At 45.7% G+C, this 14,689-nt stretch overlaps 1 protein-coding gene across 17 annotated transcripts in view; it reads left to right on the forward strand.

Annotated features, from left to right (window-relative positions):
• The window catches only part of BANP (BTG3 associated nuclear protein), a 140,948-nt gene that overhangs the window by 109,818 nt on the left and 16,441 nt on the right, over nucleotides 1-14,689 (forward strand). For 16 of the 17 annotated variants that reach the window (XM_006097337.3, XM_023761084.1, XM_023761086.1 and 13 more), the window contains 2 exons: nucleotides 4,906-5,049; nucleotides 8,352-8,981. In XM_006097337.3, coding sequence (XP_006097399.1) covers nucleotides 4,906-5,049; nucleotides 8,352-8,423 — 216 coding nt within the window. In that variant the 3' untranslated portion in view covers nucleotides 8,424-8,981. Of the gene's footprint in view, nucleotides 1-4,905; nucleotides 5,050-8,351; nucleotides 8,982-14,689 lie in introns of those variants that run through there. The other variant, XM_023761090.1, reaches the window with a different exon arrangement.

Here is a 14,689-nt window from a genome sequence, read left to right on the forward strand (position 1 = left end):
CCTTGGGCTTCTTGCATTTATTTTTGGTTCTGCACCAGCCTTGGCATTATCTCATTTGGATATTAAATAGTTTCAGAATTGGCAATATAGAGAGGAAAACCAGATGTGTGTGCTCCACAAAACAGTGCTCTTAGGTCCAGGATCCCCTTAGTAGGCTGCTTTATATCCGTGCCCTGGGCTATTTTCTTTTGGAAAATAATTGGCTGTGCTTCAGAAATGTAGAGGAACCCTCTAAATGAAGCTGGGGTACGGCTCATGCCTGCACCCCACCCATGAGTGCCTCACGGACGATGTGCTGCCCTTCGGGGAGCCCCACAGTAAGTGCAGCCGCAGGCTCACAGTGGCTGGCAGCCGGGAGGTGCTGCCTCTGGCTACTGGCCTGGAAGCTCACTGCATTCCAGTTAGATCTTTCTACATTCCAGAGCCTGTTTGGAAAAGGTACCGAACAGAAAATGAGCAGGAAGAATGAAGAAGGAGCTGAAAGCTCATTTTTGGGAAATGAGTGGGAATTCATCCAGGCCAGCTTTGTGCCGCTGATGGGGCTGTGGTGAGAGGAGCAGGAGGCAGGCTTAGGTGCTAGGCCACCCACCCTCTCCCAATGCTGGAGTCAAGGTGTTGGAGCTGAGCAGCAGGGCTTCCGCCGAGGCCTCACGTGGTGGAAGTCCCCTGGGCAAGTTTCTCTGCAGGGTCTGGAGTACGAGCAGGGGAAGAATGATAACTAAGTGGCTGAAGGTCTTTTCCTCCAGTAGTTTGCACTTTAAATGTTTAACTCATTTCTGATCACTGAGCAAAACCAAACCAATGTGGAAATGTTTAAAAGGCATAGTATTTTGAATGAATTCCCAATGGAGAACATTTTCCTATTTTTATTTTCATTTACCAGCCAGGCTGGTAATGTGCCTATCTTCACTATTATAATTCTGCACACTTAGATTCTGAGATTTCTGACATAATTCTTAAGATTTAATCAGCTGTGTAGATCATGTGAGAAGTCCCTTGATTGGCAATGCTGACAGGGGAAAATCTATCTTAGGATACCGTAAAATGCCTTCCATTTGTAGAGGGTTGTGGCTCATTGCCAAAACCAGAGTACAGGCAGAACCTTCTCGGAAATAAGTTCCATGATTTCTTAAGTTTCCTTTAAAAATTGTTATATGATTTGACCTTAAATTCACTTGTTAAGGGATCTTTAAAATATACATCAATTATAAACTGTAACTACATTAAAATACCTAACATTTTAGCTTAGTATTTGAAAACATTGCTTAGATTTTTAAAGTTCAGTCCAGGATCTAGAAATCAGTGCTGAGTTAGGGCAGCCATGGCATCGCAGTCTGTACCCTCTCTCGCTTTCACCCACCAAAAGGGCAGGTGGCTGTGTGGTTTGGAGGATTTCCTACCAGGTCTCTTACCTTTCATCTTTTCCCCATTTTGATTTTCCTAGCTGTTGTGGAACAGTATTATTGCCTGGCACGACCTCTGACCTGAAACACAAACCTCCACTTGGTGGGATGTTGTTGCCCACATTACTTTTTCCTCAGCTTTGCCACTGGGAATAAACCACACTTGATTGTGCCAATTAGACATGAGGTGCCACACTGGGGGGACATGAGGGCTGGTAAGCAAGAACATTGCGTGGACATTCCTGCATGGGACTGCTTCATAAAAAATTCACAGATGCCTGTAAGTCAGGAGTGAGTCTGCTCACTAAGAGATGTAGTGCAGATGCCACAAGTACTGTGCCAGGCTCCCAACCAGCAGGTCTCCCACTCGCAGCTGTGTTGTCTTAGACTGGAAATAAGGTCTTGTGGGACACGGGGTCAACTAATGACACATTGTCTAGTTCACCTGTGGGCAAACTACGGCCCGCGGGCCGGATCCGGCCCGTTTGAAATGAATAAAACTAAAAAAAAAAAGACCGTACCCTTTTATGTAATGATGTTTACTTTGAATTTATATTAGTTCACACAAACACTCCATCCATGCTTTTGTTCCGGCCCTCCGGTCCAGTTTAAGAACCCATTGTGGCCCTCGAGTCAAAAAGTTTGCCCACCCCTGGTCTAGTCAGTGTTTCTGCAGGGGCTCCTCTGCTGAGCTAGAGGTTTTGAATCTCCAGATTCCTAAAAACGTAGCTATACATTAAGTAGCACAAAGATGACAATTTGAGAAATGTTGTGAAGGTGGGCAACGAGGAAAGATGAAACAGAGTGGTTCAGTCATTAACTTCAGACTTACAGACCAGGGCAAAGCAACCTGTGGAGAGAAGGAACTGGTGGTCCACCTCCAAAAAGAGGCAAAGGGATGAAACACAAGCTAGCCACTGCCGAACCCTCTGAGGAACAGAGGCTCCTAAAACACTTCCATGACTAAACACAGCTTTGTGTCTCCCTTTCTTCAGGTCCCAGCTAGTGTTTCTTGATTAGAGTCCTTTGACCTGTTCGTGTTGGGAGTTTGTGGAGTAAAGAGCATATAGGGATGCTTGCTGGAGGGACCTAGGGAGCCCGCCTAGATCTTGTTGCTCTTTCTTAAAAAACAGTGATGCTTTCCTAAGCCACAAGGAGACTGATGCCCAGCGGAGGCCCTCTGGGCCATGCAGAGGGGACTTGGGTTCTCAGCTTTGAGAACCGAGGGCTGTGGGTGTGCTGAGGGGATGTCCCCAAGCTCTGCTGTCTCCTGACTGCTCCCAGGCAGAGCTGGCTCCTCAGGTGGACTGTGGCCACACCAGCTGCCGCCACACCAACTGCTGCCTTTGACTGCTCCACTCTATGGATCATGGGGGGAGGGGGAAGGGTGGCAGCCTCCCTGGTGATGGGGAAGGAGAGCTATGGAACTGGACAGAACCGTGCCCTGTTTTCTGATCATGAAAGATCTGAAGGAGAGTAAGTGCTGGGGAAAAGAAAATGTGAATTCTTAGAGGAGACTTCAGTTTTCTCCAATTTTATTTTTTAACCTTTCAAAAACTCATTAGTGCAAACAGTTTATAATGGAAATGAGTAGTGTTTTAAGTAAGAGCCATTGTTGTCAGCTCAGCCCTTTGGGGATCCAGAAGCAAGTTCCTGTGCTCGAAGAAGGCAGTTTCGGAAATGGCGAGTGTGGTTGTGAATATCCTGTGGCTGCTGTGTAGACTGGAAGGCAGAAGTCCAACATGGTCTCCTTGGGCTAAAGCCAGGTGTCGCAGGGCTGGTTCCTTTGGAGGCTTCTTTTCCAGCTTCGAGAGGACTCCGCAGTCCTTGGCTCGTGGCCCCTTCCTCATCTTCCAAGCCAACCATGGCCAGTGACTCTTCGCATGTGGCATCCCTCTGCCTCTCTGCAGCTGGGAAAGTCTCTGCTTTCAAGACACCCATGTGACATTGGGCCCACCTGATACTCAAGGGCATTCTCCCCATCTTGAAATGACCAGCTCAATCCGTCTGTAGAGTGCCTCTGCGAGTATCAGGGCACACACCTGCGGGTCCGGGGAGAAGGAGGTGTGCATCTTGGGGGCAGTATCCTCCCAACATAGCTGGCTGGTGTTAGAATGTGAAACTGTGGTTTCTGAAGAAACGAAAAGTAGTTAACAACCTTCTGTCATCTTTTATTCTAAAAATGGAGTTTACCAGTTTTTCCTTTATGAGTTCCTTGTTAAAGAAATAGAACTCTTGTTTATCAAAAACTAGAATGATATTTTAAAACCACAGACTCTATTTTCATAAGGACTCCGAGTCCACCTTTCCCAGAGTGGGCAATCCCTCTTTTCTCTGCGGATCCACACCTTCTTCCTTAGCTCTTATGCTGTTGCAGGAGGTAGTGGGCTGGCTGGGAATTGTGGTCATTGTTGCCCCACTATGAATGGCCCACAAGTGACCCTGGAAGGTGGTGCCATAGGCATATAATCTCACAGCTATGGCATTTCACTGTCATGAATATAAAGCCTCAGAGACCTCCTTTACCACCTCCCCATCCTGGCCTCAGAGACCTCCTTTACCACCTCCCCATCCTGGCCTTCGGGAGGTCAAGGCACCAGCTTATCTTCCGGCTGCTAGAGCACGTGCTCATGAGTGGTAGGGTTACCCAGACCCTGTCTCTGGGCCCTCACCTGGCTCCCACCTCCAGGCACAGTCCAGGTGCTGTCCCTGGTTGTCATGGGGCACGTGCGTTGGTGATGGTGATTTGTCTCTGGAACTTGGTCTCCCCCGCCCCCCGCCGGGAGTTCTACCGCTATCCTTCATCAGTGTCTTCTCTTCCAAACCGCCCGCTCCTCACACAGAGGTCTTCTTGGCTCCATCTGGAGCATTGGGTGTTGTAACTCACACCCATGTTTCTGCTATTTCTTAAATTCGATGGTCAATTCTTGGGGTGGGGTTGGGGGGGCACTTCTTCATCTCCCCTGACTTGCAAATGCTCCAGGGGCTCCAGGAAGAGCCGAGGAATGTGTCCTCCCTGCGGGTGGAGAACCTGCTGCCTTTCCTGTCCCTCCTGGCTGCCCTCATGTCTCCCTCCCATGAACCTAGAACCACAGTGATTTCCCAAGGTATTCATGTGCTTTATCTCCTGCTCCATGTCCCACTTTCTCTCCATCCCAGTGCTCTCAGGCATGCCTTTGGCCACGTCCCACACTCTTCAGAAACCTGAGCTGGTTGCTTTTTTCCTATAAGGCTTAAAAAGCCATCTTTCTGAAATGTGGATGTTTGAGGGAGGTCCCTTGCAGATGTGGAACAGCCTGATCACACACACATACATTCACACATGCTCTCTACACACACATACGTTACTCCAGATGATTTGCGGGCAGGCGGACCCCACAGTGTGGAGTGCAGTGCTGGGTCGTCTTCCTTGGTCCATGCCGTCACGTGGAGTCTGCATGAATGGCTTTCACTCTGCCCTTGTACCGTGATGGTGCTAACGGTCTCTGCTTTGTCCCTCCAGGTGCTTCAGGGGGCCCAGCTGATAGCCGTGGCCTCCTCAGACCCCACTGCCACAGGCATGGATGGGTCACCTCTCCAGGGCAGTGACATCCAGGTCCAGTACGTCCAGCTGGCGCCAGTGACTGACCACACTACGGCAGCTCAGGTGGGTCTCTGTGGACAAGTCCTGGGTCTTCTGTAGGTATGAACACAGCTTGGTTATTTCTACTTCTGACGTTCTTCCGGGAGGAAGGTGAGAAGTTAGAACTCAACCCAGGTGCTAGTCTTAAACTGATTCTTGAGCTATTTTGTCTTGTGCAAATGTTTGTCTATAAACTCAGAAGCAAAAAATAAATTCTGGTCAATTCTCCTTCAAAAGTGAGAGGTTCCCGTTGACCTGAGACTTCGCTGCTCCTCTGTGTGGGCGGCACCCGGCCCAGGGCCCAGGGCCCAGGGGTCGGCACTCCTGCGGGCGCAGCCCTCAGCCTTCACCTTTTTCCCAGGGGCAGGTTTTTGGGGCACTTCCCTCTGAGCAGCCCGCTGCTTTAGGGTGGAAATGTAGGATGGCCCGGCTAGCTGTGGTGCCTGCACTTGGTCCTGGGAGCACCATATGGCCAGGTTTCCAGCTTCCCACACCATACTTCTAGCATAGCAGTCTGACAGCCTTGGCGAGAACTCTGCATTTGTAAGGTCCACCTGTGTTTGCTATGTGCTTGTTCGGCATGTCTGCTTGAGCACCGACGAGCTTCCACGGAAGCCTCTCGGCATCTGGCTTTGCTGGATCTCCGCTTAAGCTGCCCTTATCCATGCTTCCTGGGAGCACTGGAAACCGGCTTTCACGCTCCGTTTGGACACTTTCTGAAATGTCAGATGAGTGAGTCGCTTCTTTAGATATTTGAAGTGTTCTTGGAGCTGCCCCTCGGTGAGTGTGCTCAGTGGAGCAAGCATTGTGGCTTCTCTAGAGTCACCCTGGTTGCAGGGGACCCAGGCCTGCCTCTCACCCCCTAATCTAGTTGGGAGAGCTCGCATAAGCCTGACAGCCTGATCCCCTTTAGGGGACAGTGTGAGTGATTCTGTGTGGTTGGTTGGTTGTGTTTAGAACAACCAGTTCTAAAGTCAGTGCATATTCCTATTTCTTGAGAATGACCACAGGATTGGTCCTGAGAGGGCAGTGAGTCGTGGGAACAAGGCCAAGGCTGCTGTGAAGGGCACAGAGAAGCCGGTGGCCTGCATTCTCAGACCTCACAGGCCGTGGGGTTAAATCACTAACTTTACTGCTGAGATAAGACAAATGCCATTGTGATGTAGGTGCTTGGCCATGGGGAGGCAGGGGGCATGTGTCTGGGCAGCCTTGGCCTGGGAGGCCTCAGAGCTTCCTGCCCACAGGACCTGTGGATGTTCTTTTCCAGCCTGCTAGGTATTGGCTCCTGTCTGCCTTCTGCATGGTCTGCTGTCCTCTCTGGGTCTGCTCCTCTCCTTTTTGCTGAGCCTCTTGTGTCTCGATGCCGTCAGCCTTTGACATTTAAAATTAAAGCCCCGCATTTCCGGGCGGTCCCTCTTCCCTCCTGCACTCTGCTCTGCACTGTGCTAGGTGTCATGTGCTCTCTATTGCCCTAGGAGGAAAGGAAGTTCTCATTTGGTTTTCTTGCAGCCTCGTGAGGTGGTTGCTGAGGAATGGAACCAAGTAGGTTGCCCATGGTGACCCTGCTGACCAGGTGCCAGCTCAGTGAACTCAGTCCTCTGAGGACTTAAATTCTTATTCTCCCGACTCACAATGAGGCCCCAGTTGGCCCAGAGTTTGGGAAGGTGTGTCCTAAAGAAGGTGTGCGCCTCACCCCCCACCAGACCCCTCCAGCCGCTCCCACAGCCCAGGCACTTCCCACCCTGAGTGGTGTTGGGCTTCCTCAGAGCAGTGACCATAGAGGCCCTTCCATTGTGGAGAGGGATGAGGCATGGCCTGGAGCCGGTGAAGGATGTGCGCTTGTGGGGAGAGGAATTCTCCCCGACCAGTTTTCTGTTGTGATTTAAGAACAAACCTGTCCTAGAAGAAACCTCCCATGTGTACCCACCTCGTCTCATGCCGGGTGATGGTGTCTGATACCCACGCTGTTGTGAAAGGATCGTGTGTAAAAGCAGTTCACTCCTGCTGGGCGGCGCAGAGGTTGGCACGGTGTGTGTTCTTCAGGTCTGGGGGGCTCTGTGGTGGGTCATCTTCCATGTTGTAGGTTTGTCGTCATTACAGATTTCAGAGTTGCGGAAAACTGTGTCCATTTTAGCCCCTTGCCACCTTGGCTTCCTGGCATTATTTTTTTGTCTCGATTCACACCTAGCAGGTCTCAAGATCCATTCAATTAGGACAGATAGAAGAGCAGAGAATGAGATGCATGCATACTGCCCCAGCCTGTAGCTTCTCTCCTGTCTGCAGACACCAGCACTGTCTAGTCCACTTTCCCTCGTCCAGAAATGTGTGGGGAAGCCCCCACCTCGTCTGTGTCGTTGCTCTTGCCCAGCCACTCTGTGGGCTCTTAGACAGACAGCACGGGCAATGCCTGTGCCAAGTCCTTCGTCTGAGACTGGAAGGCCTCTGCTTCAAGGAAACACTGTTAAATGCCATTTGTATAGTATTTCAAAATCTCAGCCTTGAACTGCAGTAGGGGTTGTAGCACTAGCCCCCATGCCCAGGGACTTCCGCCTTCCAGTCTCTGTGGCTTTCTTTGTCTCTCTTCAGTTGCCATGCCAGGCCTCTCCAGCTAAATTTCCTGCCAGGGAAGCTGGGACTACCTCTGAGGGTCTAGTCTTTGTGACATTGCCTTTGACAGACAGCTTAGAGGACCCTAAAAATCCCCAAATCTCCATCTGGGAGCCAGTTCTGCATGGTTTAGGTGGATGACTGGTGACTTATTCCAAGATTATATTTTTCCCTTTAATGTATCTTAACATTGTAAATATGCATTAAAAATATCTTAATATCTATAACTCATTGTTTAGAACGTATGTCTTTAAGGGGAGAAAGCTAGCTGCCCCTAAAATGCTTTTTTGGAACATTGAAATAGTTTTTATAAGAAAAGGCAAAATGGTAACTGAAATTCTAGGAAAATATATTAGGTTAAGGATGTGTTAACCACTTCAAGAGTATCCCCAGTGATAAGCAGGGGGTGGGAATAGGAAATAAGCACCACAGACTTTAGGGATCTCTGCAGCTGTGTGGGAGGGTCGTTCAGGACCTGAGCAAGCAGGCGGTCCCACAAGGAGGGGCCACATCCCGGATTCATCAGAGCTGCTGCGAAGCAGCTCAGGTTTTGGGAGTCATCACTCAAAGCAGGGGTGCACTTAGGACCCGGACCTTCCAGCTCTGCTGTGTGTTTGCTCTGTGCATGAAAACCATTGGTATTTTGTGACCAGTGAGTGTCCTGGACTTGAGTTGGTGGGCACTTTTATAGAAAAGCCCTCCTCTCTCCCCTCTTGCAGACGGCCGAGACCCTGCAGCCCACACTGCAGCCCGAAATGCAGCTTGAGCACGGAGCCATCCAGATCCAGTGATGCAGGACTGGCTGCCCGACCATGACAGGACCCAAGGTGGAGCCGTCGCCGCTCTCAGCGCCGGCTCCAGCCAACCACCCAGTTCTACAACGCATCTGGCCCCATGGCTTTGAATGGAGGTGACTGCACGTGTTCTGTTAAAATGCATCTGGAGCCTCATCCACAGGGGAAAGTGTCCCAGTAAATAACAGATGACAACAGCCGCCAACCCTCCAGAAGACCCCTTCGTTTGAGTCCCACTGTTGGTACCTAGAGAAAGAGTGGGAAGCACAGTGTGGATTGCGTTAAGTTCACGCAGAAAATCAAGAACTACAATATTTTTCTCTGTTTAAACAGCTTTTTTAATTTGCTATGGTGTTTATAACAAAAAAGAAAATGGAAAAAAAAAGGAGTAGCAGAAGCCTTTTGCTGTGTGCTCTGTTCAGTGAAATGAAAATAGGTATTTGCAGAGACAACTAACATTTTGATGGAAATATTGCTTACCTACTTTTCTAGGGGGGAATGCTCTCAGCACTGTAATTAAGCATTTTTAATGAAATAAATGTATTTATGACCACAGCAGCTTTAATGTTATTTCCTTTGAAGAGGTGGTTTGCCTAGGCAAGCCTCCCTCCTAGTGGGTGCTCAGGGATCACCCACAAGCCCTTTCCGCTGTGCTGACAGTACTTGTGGGGTTCTTGCAAAGGGAGAGGGGTGGCTTATTCTGTCAGATCAGCTCCCGATACACAGAGCGCTGCCCGGTGGAGTGCTCCCTCTCAGACACAGGCGTCCCTGAGACAGTGGGAGCCTGCTTCAGTATTGCAGGTTACCTGGCCTGTTGCATGACACAACCATTGCCAGCTCTAGAAAGTTATAGCTCCAGGGCTTCTTAGAGCAAGTCATGTCCAGAGGAGCCTGCCTCATCATCTAAAGTTAAAAAACAAAGGCAGATTTTTAAAAACTATATATTTTATTGATTTTTTACAGAGAGGAAGGGAGAGGGATAGAGAGTCAGAAACATCAATGAGAGAGAAACATTGATCAGCTGCCTCCTGCACACCCCACAATGGGGATGTGCCCGCAACCAAGGTACATGCCCTTGACTGGAATCGAACCTGGGACCCCTGAGTCCGCAGGCCGATGCTCTATCCACTGAGCCAAACCGGTCAGGGCCAAAGGCAGATTTTAAATGTCTAAGGAGTTCATTATAATCATGCCTAAGATTGTTGATTCACTAAATGTTTAAACCCATTAAAAGTGTACACATAACAAAAAACAACAACACAAAAAACAAAGGCAGAGAAAACAGTTCGAAGCACAGAGGTGGTTTGCACTACTCGTGATCAGCGTGTGGGGCCTGCTTCTCTCACATGGTTTTGGCAGTTACATTAGTGGGGTTTGTGAAATTCACAACAAAATCATATTCACTGATTTGGACCATGCTCAATGCTTTTTCTGGGAAGCATTCAAAGTTGCCATTCCAAATAGTCATGCCTCTTCCCCCTCCACCCCATGGGGGTTCCTGGGCTGGGTAGTTTACATCAGGGCATGCTGGGGGGTGAAGGTGGGGGTGGGGACAGCATGTTTACATTTCATGCCTCTATGCATCCTCCAGGAATGGGCATGGTGAGATGAGGACTCACAACTTCCGTGGATAGTCACCTGAGAGAGGAGATGGACATGAGAAAAAGACTAGTCATAATGCTGGAAGGAGAAGGTCTAATTTAACACGTATCTGGACTCCCAGATGGAGGGAATGGAGAGAACAGTAGAAATAAAACATTTAAAGGATTCAGGAAGCAGAATAGATTCCAAGTAGAAATAAAAATAAATCCATGCCTGGACACACACAGAACATTAAAGACAAAAATAATTCTGAAAGCAGCCAGAGAGAAAGGTGAGACCACCTACAGTGGAATGAAGGAACCATAGCAAACTTCTCAACCACCACTGGACGTCCGAAGCAGAGGGTAGTACCAATGAGCATTGAGAGAAAAATATTATCTACACAGAATTGGGTCTGTAGTGAAACTGTTCAAGAACGCCGGTGATGATCATCATTTGATCCAGCAGTTCCACTCTGAGGTGTACATGCAGGAGAATTGAAACCATATGTCCACATGTAAACTTGTATATGAATATTCATAGCAGCACTATTCACAGTGGCCAGAACCTGGAGAGAATCAGGTGTCCATCAAAGGATGAATGGATAAATAAAATGTGGTCCATCACCACAATGGAATGTTATTCAGCCATAAACAGAAATAAAGCTGACACTACAACATGGATGAACCACAAAAACATCATTCTGAGTGAAAGAAGCCAGTTATAATAGGCTGCATATTATATGAAATGTTTGGAACAGGCAAATGCATAGACAGCTGTTCAGTGGTTGCCAGAGGCTGGGGGGAGGGAGAAATGGGGATATAGGGTTTATTTTTGAGGCGATGAAAATGTTTGGGAATTAGTGGTAATGTTGCCACAAGTATATAAATTTACTAAAAGTCATTCAATTGCACACTAAGAAGGGTGAATTTTTGGTATACAAATTATATCTCAAAGCTACTAAGAATTGGACGACATTTAAAAAACCATTAATAAACAAAAATGAGGGTGTTACTTGCAGATAATTCCTCAAGAAAGGAAGTAGTAAGGAATTTTTTTCAAGAGGAGGAACGAATTCCAGGAGGAGGTTCTGAGCAAGAAGTGGTGGTGAACAACTAGAATAGTAAACACACAGATATGTCTAAGTGCTCTGTACAAACTGTCTCACAATGAAGTTGTCAAAACAATAAAATATTGGAAAACATTGCAATGTAAGTTGAGATGGCCTGGAAAGGAGTTAAATTGTTTTAAAGCTCCCTTTTATTGCCCTGGAAAAAAAGGATCAAGATACTGTACAATCTTAAGAAATGAAACTCAATATCTACGACAAACGTTTAAGAAACAGTATATAAACAGTGGGGTATTTCCATTGTGGGATAAAGGAACTTGACCTACTTGACGTGTAGAGCACACATTCTTCCATGTTTTTTTTCGGAACTTGATCGAAGTTGGCCACAGTCCAGACCAGAGAGAAGGTCAGATAAATCAAAATGGGATTAGTGGTATGTTGCCACAACTCTATAAATTATTTTTTAAATTCTTACCGGAGGATATGTTTATTAATTTATTTTATTTTTTAATTTTTTTAAGAGAGAGAAGGAAAGGGGTGGGGAGAGAGACACAGAGAGAGAAACATTGACTGACTGCCTCCTATATATCCCCAACTGGGAATCAAACCCGAAACCTAGGTATGTGCCCTGGTCAGGAATCAAACCTACAACCTTTTGGTGTATGGGATGATGTTCCAATCAACTGAGTCACCCGGCCAGGGTGGGAAGGTATTTTCAACTGACAATTAAATATGACAAGTTGACATATCAAAACTTATGGAATCCTTTGGTTGTATTTCCAGAGTGGGACTCCTGGATCATATTACAGTTCTATTTTGAACATCCAGACTGTTTTCCATTGTGGCCAGACCAATTTATAGTCCCACCAACATTGCTCAAGGGTTTTCTTAACTCCACATCCCACCAGTCCTTATTAGCTCTTGTATTTTTTATAATAGCCATTCTAGCAGGTGTAAGGTGATACCTCATTATGCTTTTGATTTCTCTGATGAATAGTGACATTGAGCATCTTTTCATATATCTGTCGGCCATGTTAGTCTTTGGGAAAGTGTTTATTCAGTTCTTTTGTTTACTTTTTAGTTGGATATTTTTTATGTTTTTGGCTATAGAGTTGTATGACTTCCTTATTTTGGATATTAACCCGTTGTCAGATGGCTGGCTTATGAATATTTTTTCCCATTCTGTAGGTTCATTTTCATTTAGTTGATTATTTCTTTTGTTTTACACAATCTTTTTTGATGTAGTCTCTCACTTGGTTGTTTTTGCTTTTGTTGCTTGTGCATTAGGTGTGACATCCAAAAAATTGTTGCCAAGACCAGTGTCAAAGACTTTTTTCTCTTTTTTTTCTTCTAGGAGTTTTATGTTTCAGGTCTCACGTTTAAGTCTTTAATGTACTTAAGGCTTGTGAGTGTTGGGTTGTTTTTTTTAACCTTTTCCCTTGTATTTATTTAAAATTTATTTTTTATTGTTGACAGTATTATACAGATGTCCCCATCTCCCTTCTACCCAGCCCCCAACCCACTCCAGGCCTTCAACACACTATTGCCTGTGTCTATGAGCTATGCTTATAAGTTCTTTAGTTAATCTCTTCCTGCCCCTCCCAACACCCTTTTCTCTGAGATCTGTCAGTCTATTCTATGAGTCCTGGACCTATTTTGTCTCTGGACCTATTTTGTTCATTAGTTTATTTTGTTCTTTAGATTCCATATGTAAGTGAGATCATGTGATATTTGTCTTTTTCTGGCTGGCTTATTTCACTTAGCATAATGATATTGTGATCCATCCATACTGTTGAAAAGGGTAAGAGCTCCTTCATTTTTACAGCTGCATAGTATTCCATTGTGTGAATGTACCACAGCTTTTTTTTATCCACTCATCTACTGATGGGTACTTGGGCTGTTTCCAGATGTTAGCTATTATAAATAACACTGCTATGAACATAGGGGTGCATAGATTCTTTCTGATTAGTGTTTCAGGATTGTTAGGATATATTCTCAGAAGTGGGATCACTGGGTCAAACAACAGTTCCATTTTTAATTTTTTTAGGAAATCCCATACTGTGTTCCACAGGGCTGCACCAGGCTGCATTCTCACCAGCAGTGTACTAGGGTTTCCTTTTCTCGGCGTCCTTGCTGGGACTTGTTTGTTGATTTACTGATGGTAGCCATTCTGGCAGGTGTGAGGTGATACCTCAGTATAGTTTTAATTTGCATCTCTCTGATGATTAGTGACATTGAGCATTTTTTTCATATGTCTCTTGGCCATTTGTGTGTCCTCTTTGGATAAGTGTTTTGCTTTGTGCAGATGCTTTGCCCAATTTTTATTTTTATTTTTTATTTTTATTTTTTTAAAAATATATTTTATTGATTTTGGAAATTAACCCCTTATCAACTGTATCATTGGCAAATATGTCCTCCCATACAGTAGGTTACCTTTTCATTTTGAGGATGGTTTTCTTTTGCTGTGCAGAAGCTTTTTAGTTTGATACAGTCCCATTTGTTTATTTTTTCCTTTGTTTTTCTTGCCTTGGGAGATGTATTGGTGAAAATTTTGCTATGTGAGGTGTCTGAGATTTTACTGCCTATGTTTCTTCTAGGATTTTTATGGTTTCACGATTTACAATTAAGTCTTTTGTCAATTTTGAGCTTATTGTGTATGGTGTAAGTTGGTAATCTAGTTTCTTTCTTAATTTTCTTTTCTTTTTTGCATATACCTGTCCAATTTTCCCAGCACCATTTATTGAAGAGATTATCTTTACTCCATTGTTGCTCTTGCCTCCTTTGTCAAATATTAATTGACCGTAAAGGAGTAAGTCGATTTCTGGGGTCTCTGTTCTGTTCCATTGATCTACATGCCCGTTCTTGTGCCAGTACCAGCCTGTTTTGATTACAATGGCTTTGTAGTATAATTTGATATTCGGTATTGTGATCCCTCCAACTTTATTCTTCTTTCTCAAGATTGCTGAGGCTATCTGGCGTCTTTTTTGGTTCTATATAAACTTTTGTAATATTTGTTCTAGAGCTTTGAAATATGCTGATGGTATGTTAGTAAGGATTGCATTGCATCTATAGATTGCTTTGGGTAGTATGGACATTTTAATGATATTAATTCTTCCAATCTGTGGACACAGTATATGCTTCCACTTGTTTCTGTCTTTCTTTATTTCTTTCTTAATGTTCTACACTTTTTCCCAAGTACATGATTTTACCTCCTTGGTTAAGTTTATTCCTGGATCTTGTCGAATGATTTTTCTGCATCTATGGATATGATCATGTGATTAAAAAATGTTTTTTGTTAAGCCTCACCTGAGGATATGTGTGTGTGTGTGTGTGTGTGTGTGTGTGTGTGTGTGTTTATTTATTTTAATCCTTGCCTGAGGATATTTTTCCCATTGATTTTCAAAGTGGAATGGAGGGAGGAAGGGGGAAGAGAGAGAGAGAGAAAGAGATAAACATTGATGTGAGAGAGACACAGCGATTGGTTGCCTTCCACACTTGCCCCTACTGGGGCTGGGGATCAAACCCACAACTGAGACATGTGAAATCAAGTCTGTGACCTCCAGTGCATGGGCTGATGCTCAACCCACTGAGCACACCGGCCAGTGCATGGGGT

The sequence above is a fragment of the Myotis lucifugus genome, unplaced genomic scaffold, assembly GCF_000147115.1.
Source record: "Myotis lucifugus unplaced genomic scaffold, Myoluc2.0 scaffold_198, whole genome shotgun sequence".
Lineage (NCBI taxonomy): Eukaryota > Metazoa > Chordata > Mammalia > Chiroptera > Vespertilionidae > Myotis > Myotis lucifugus.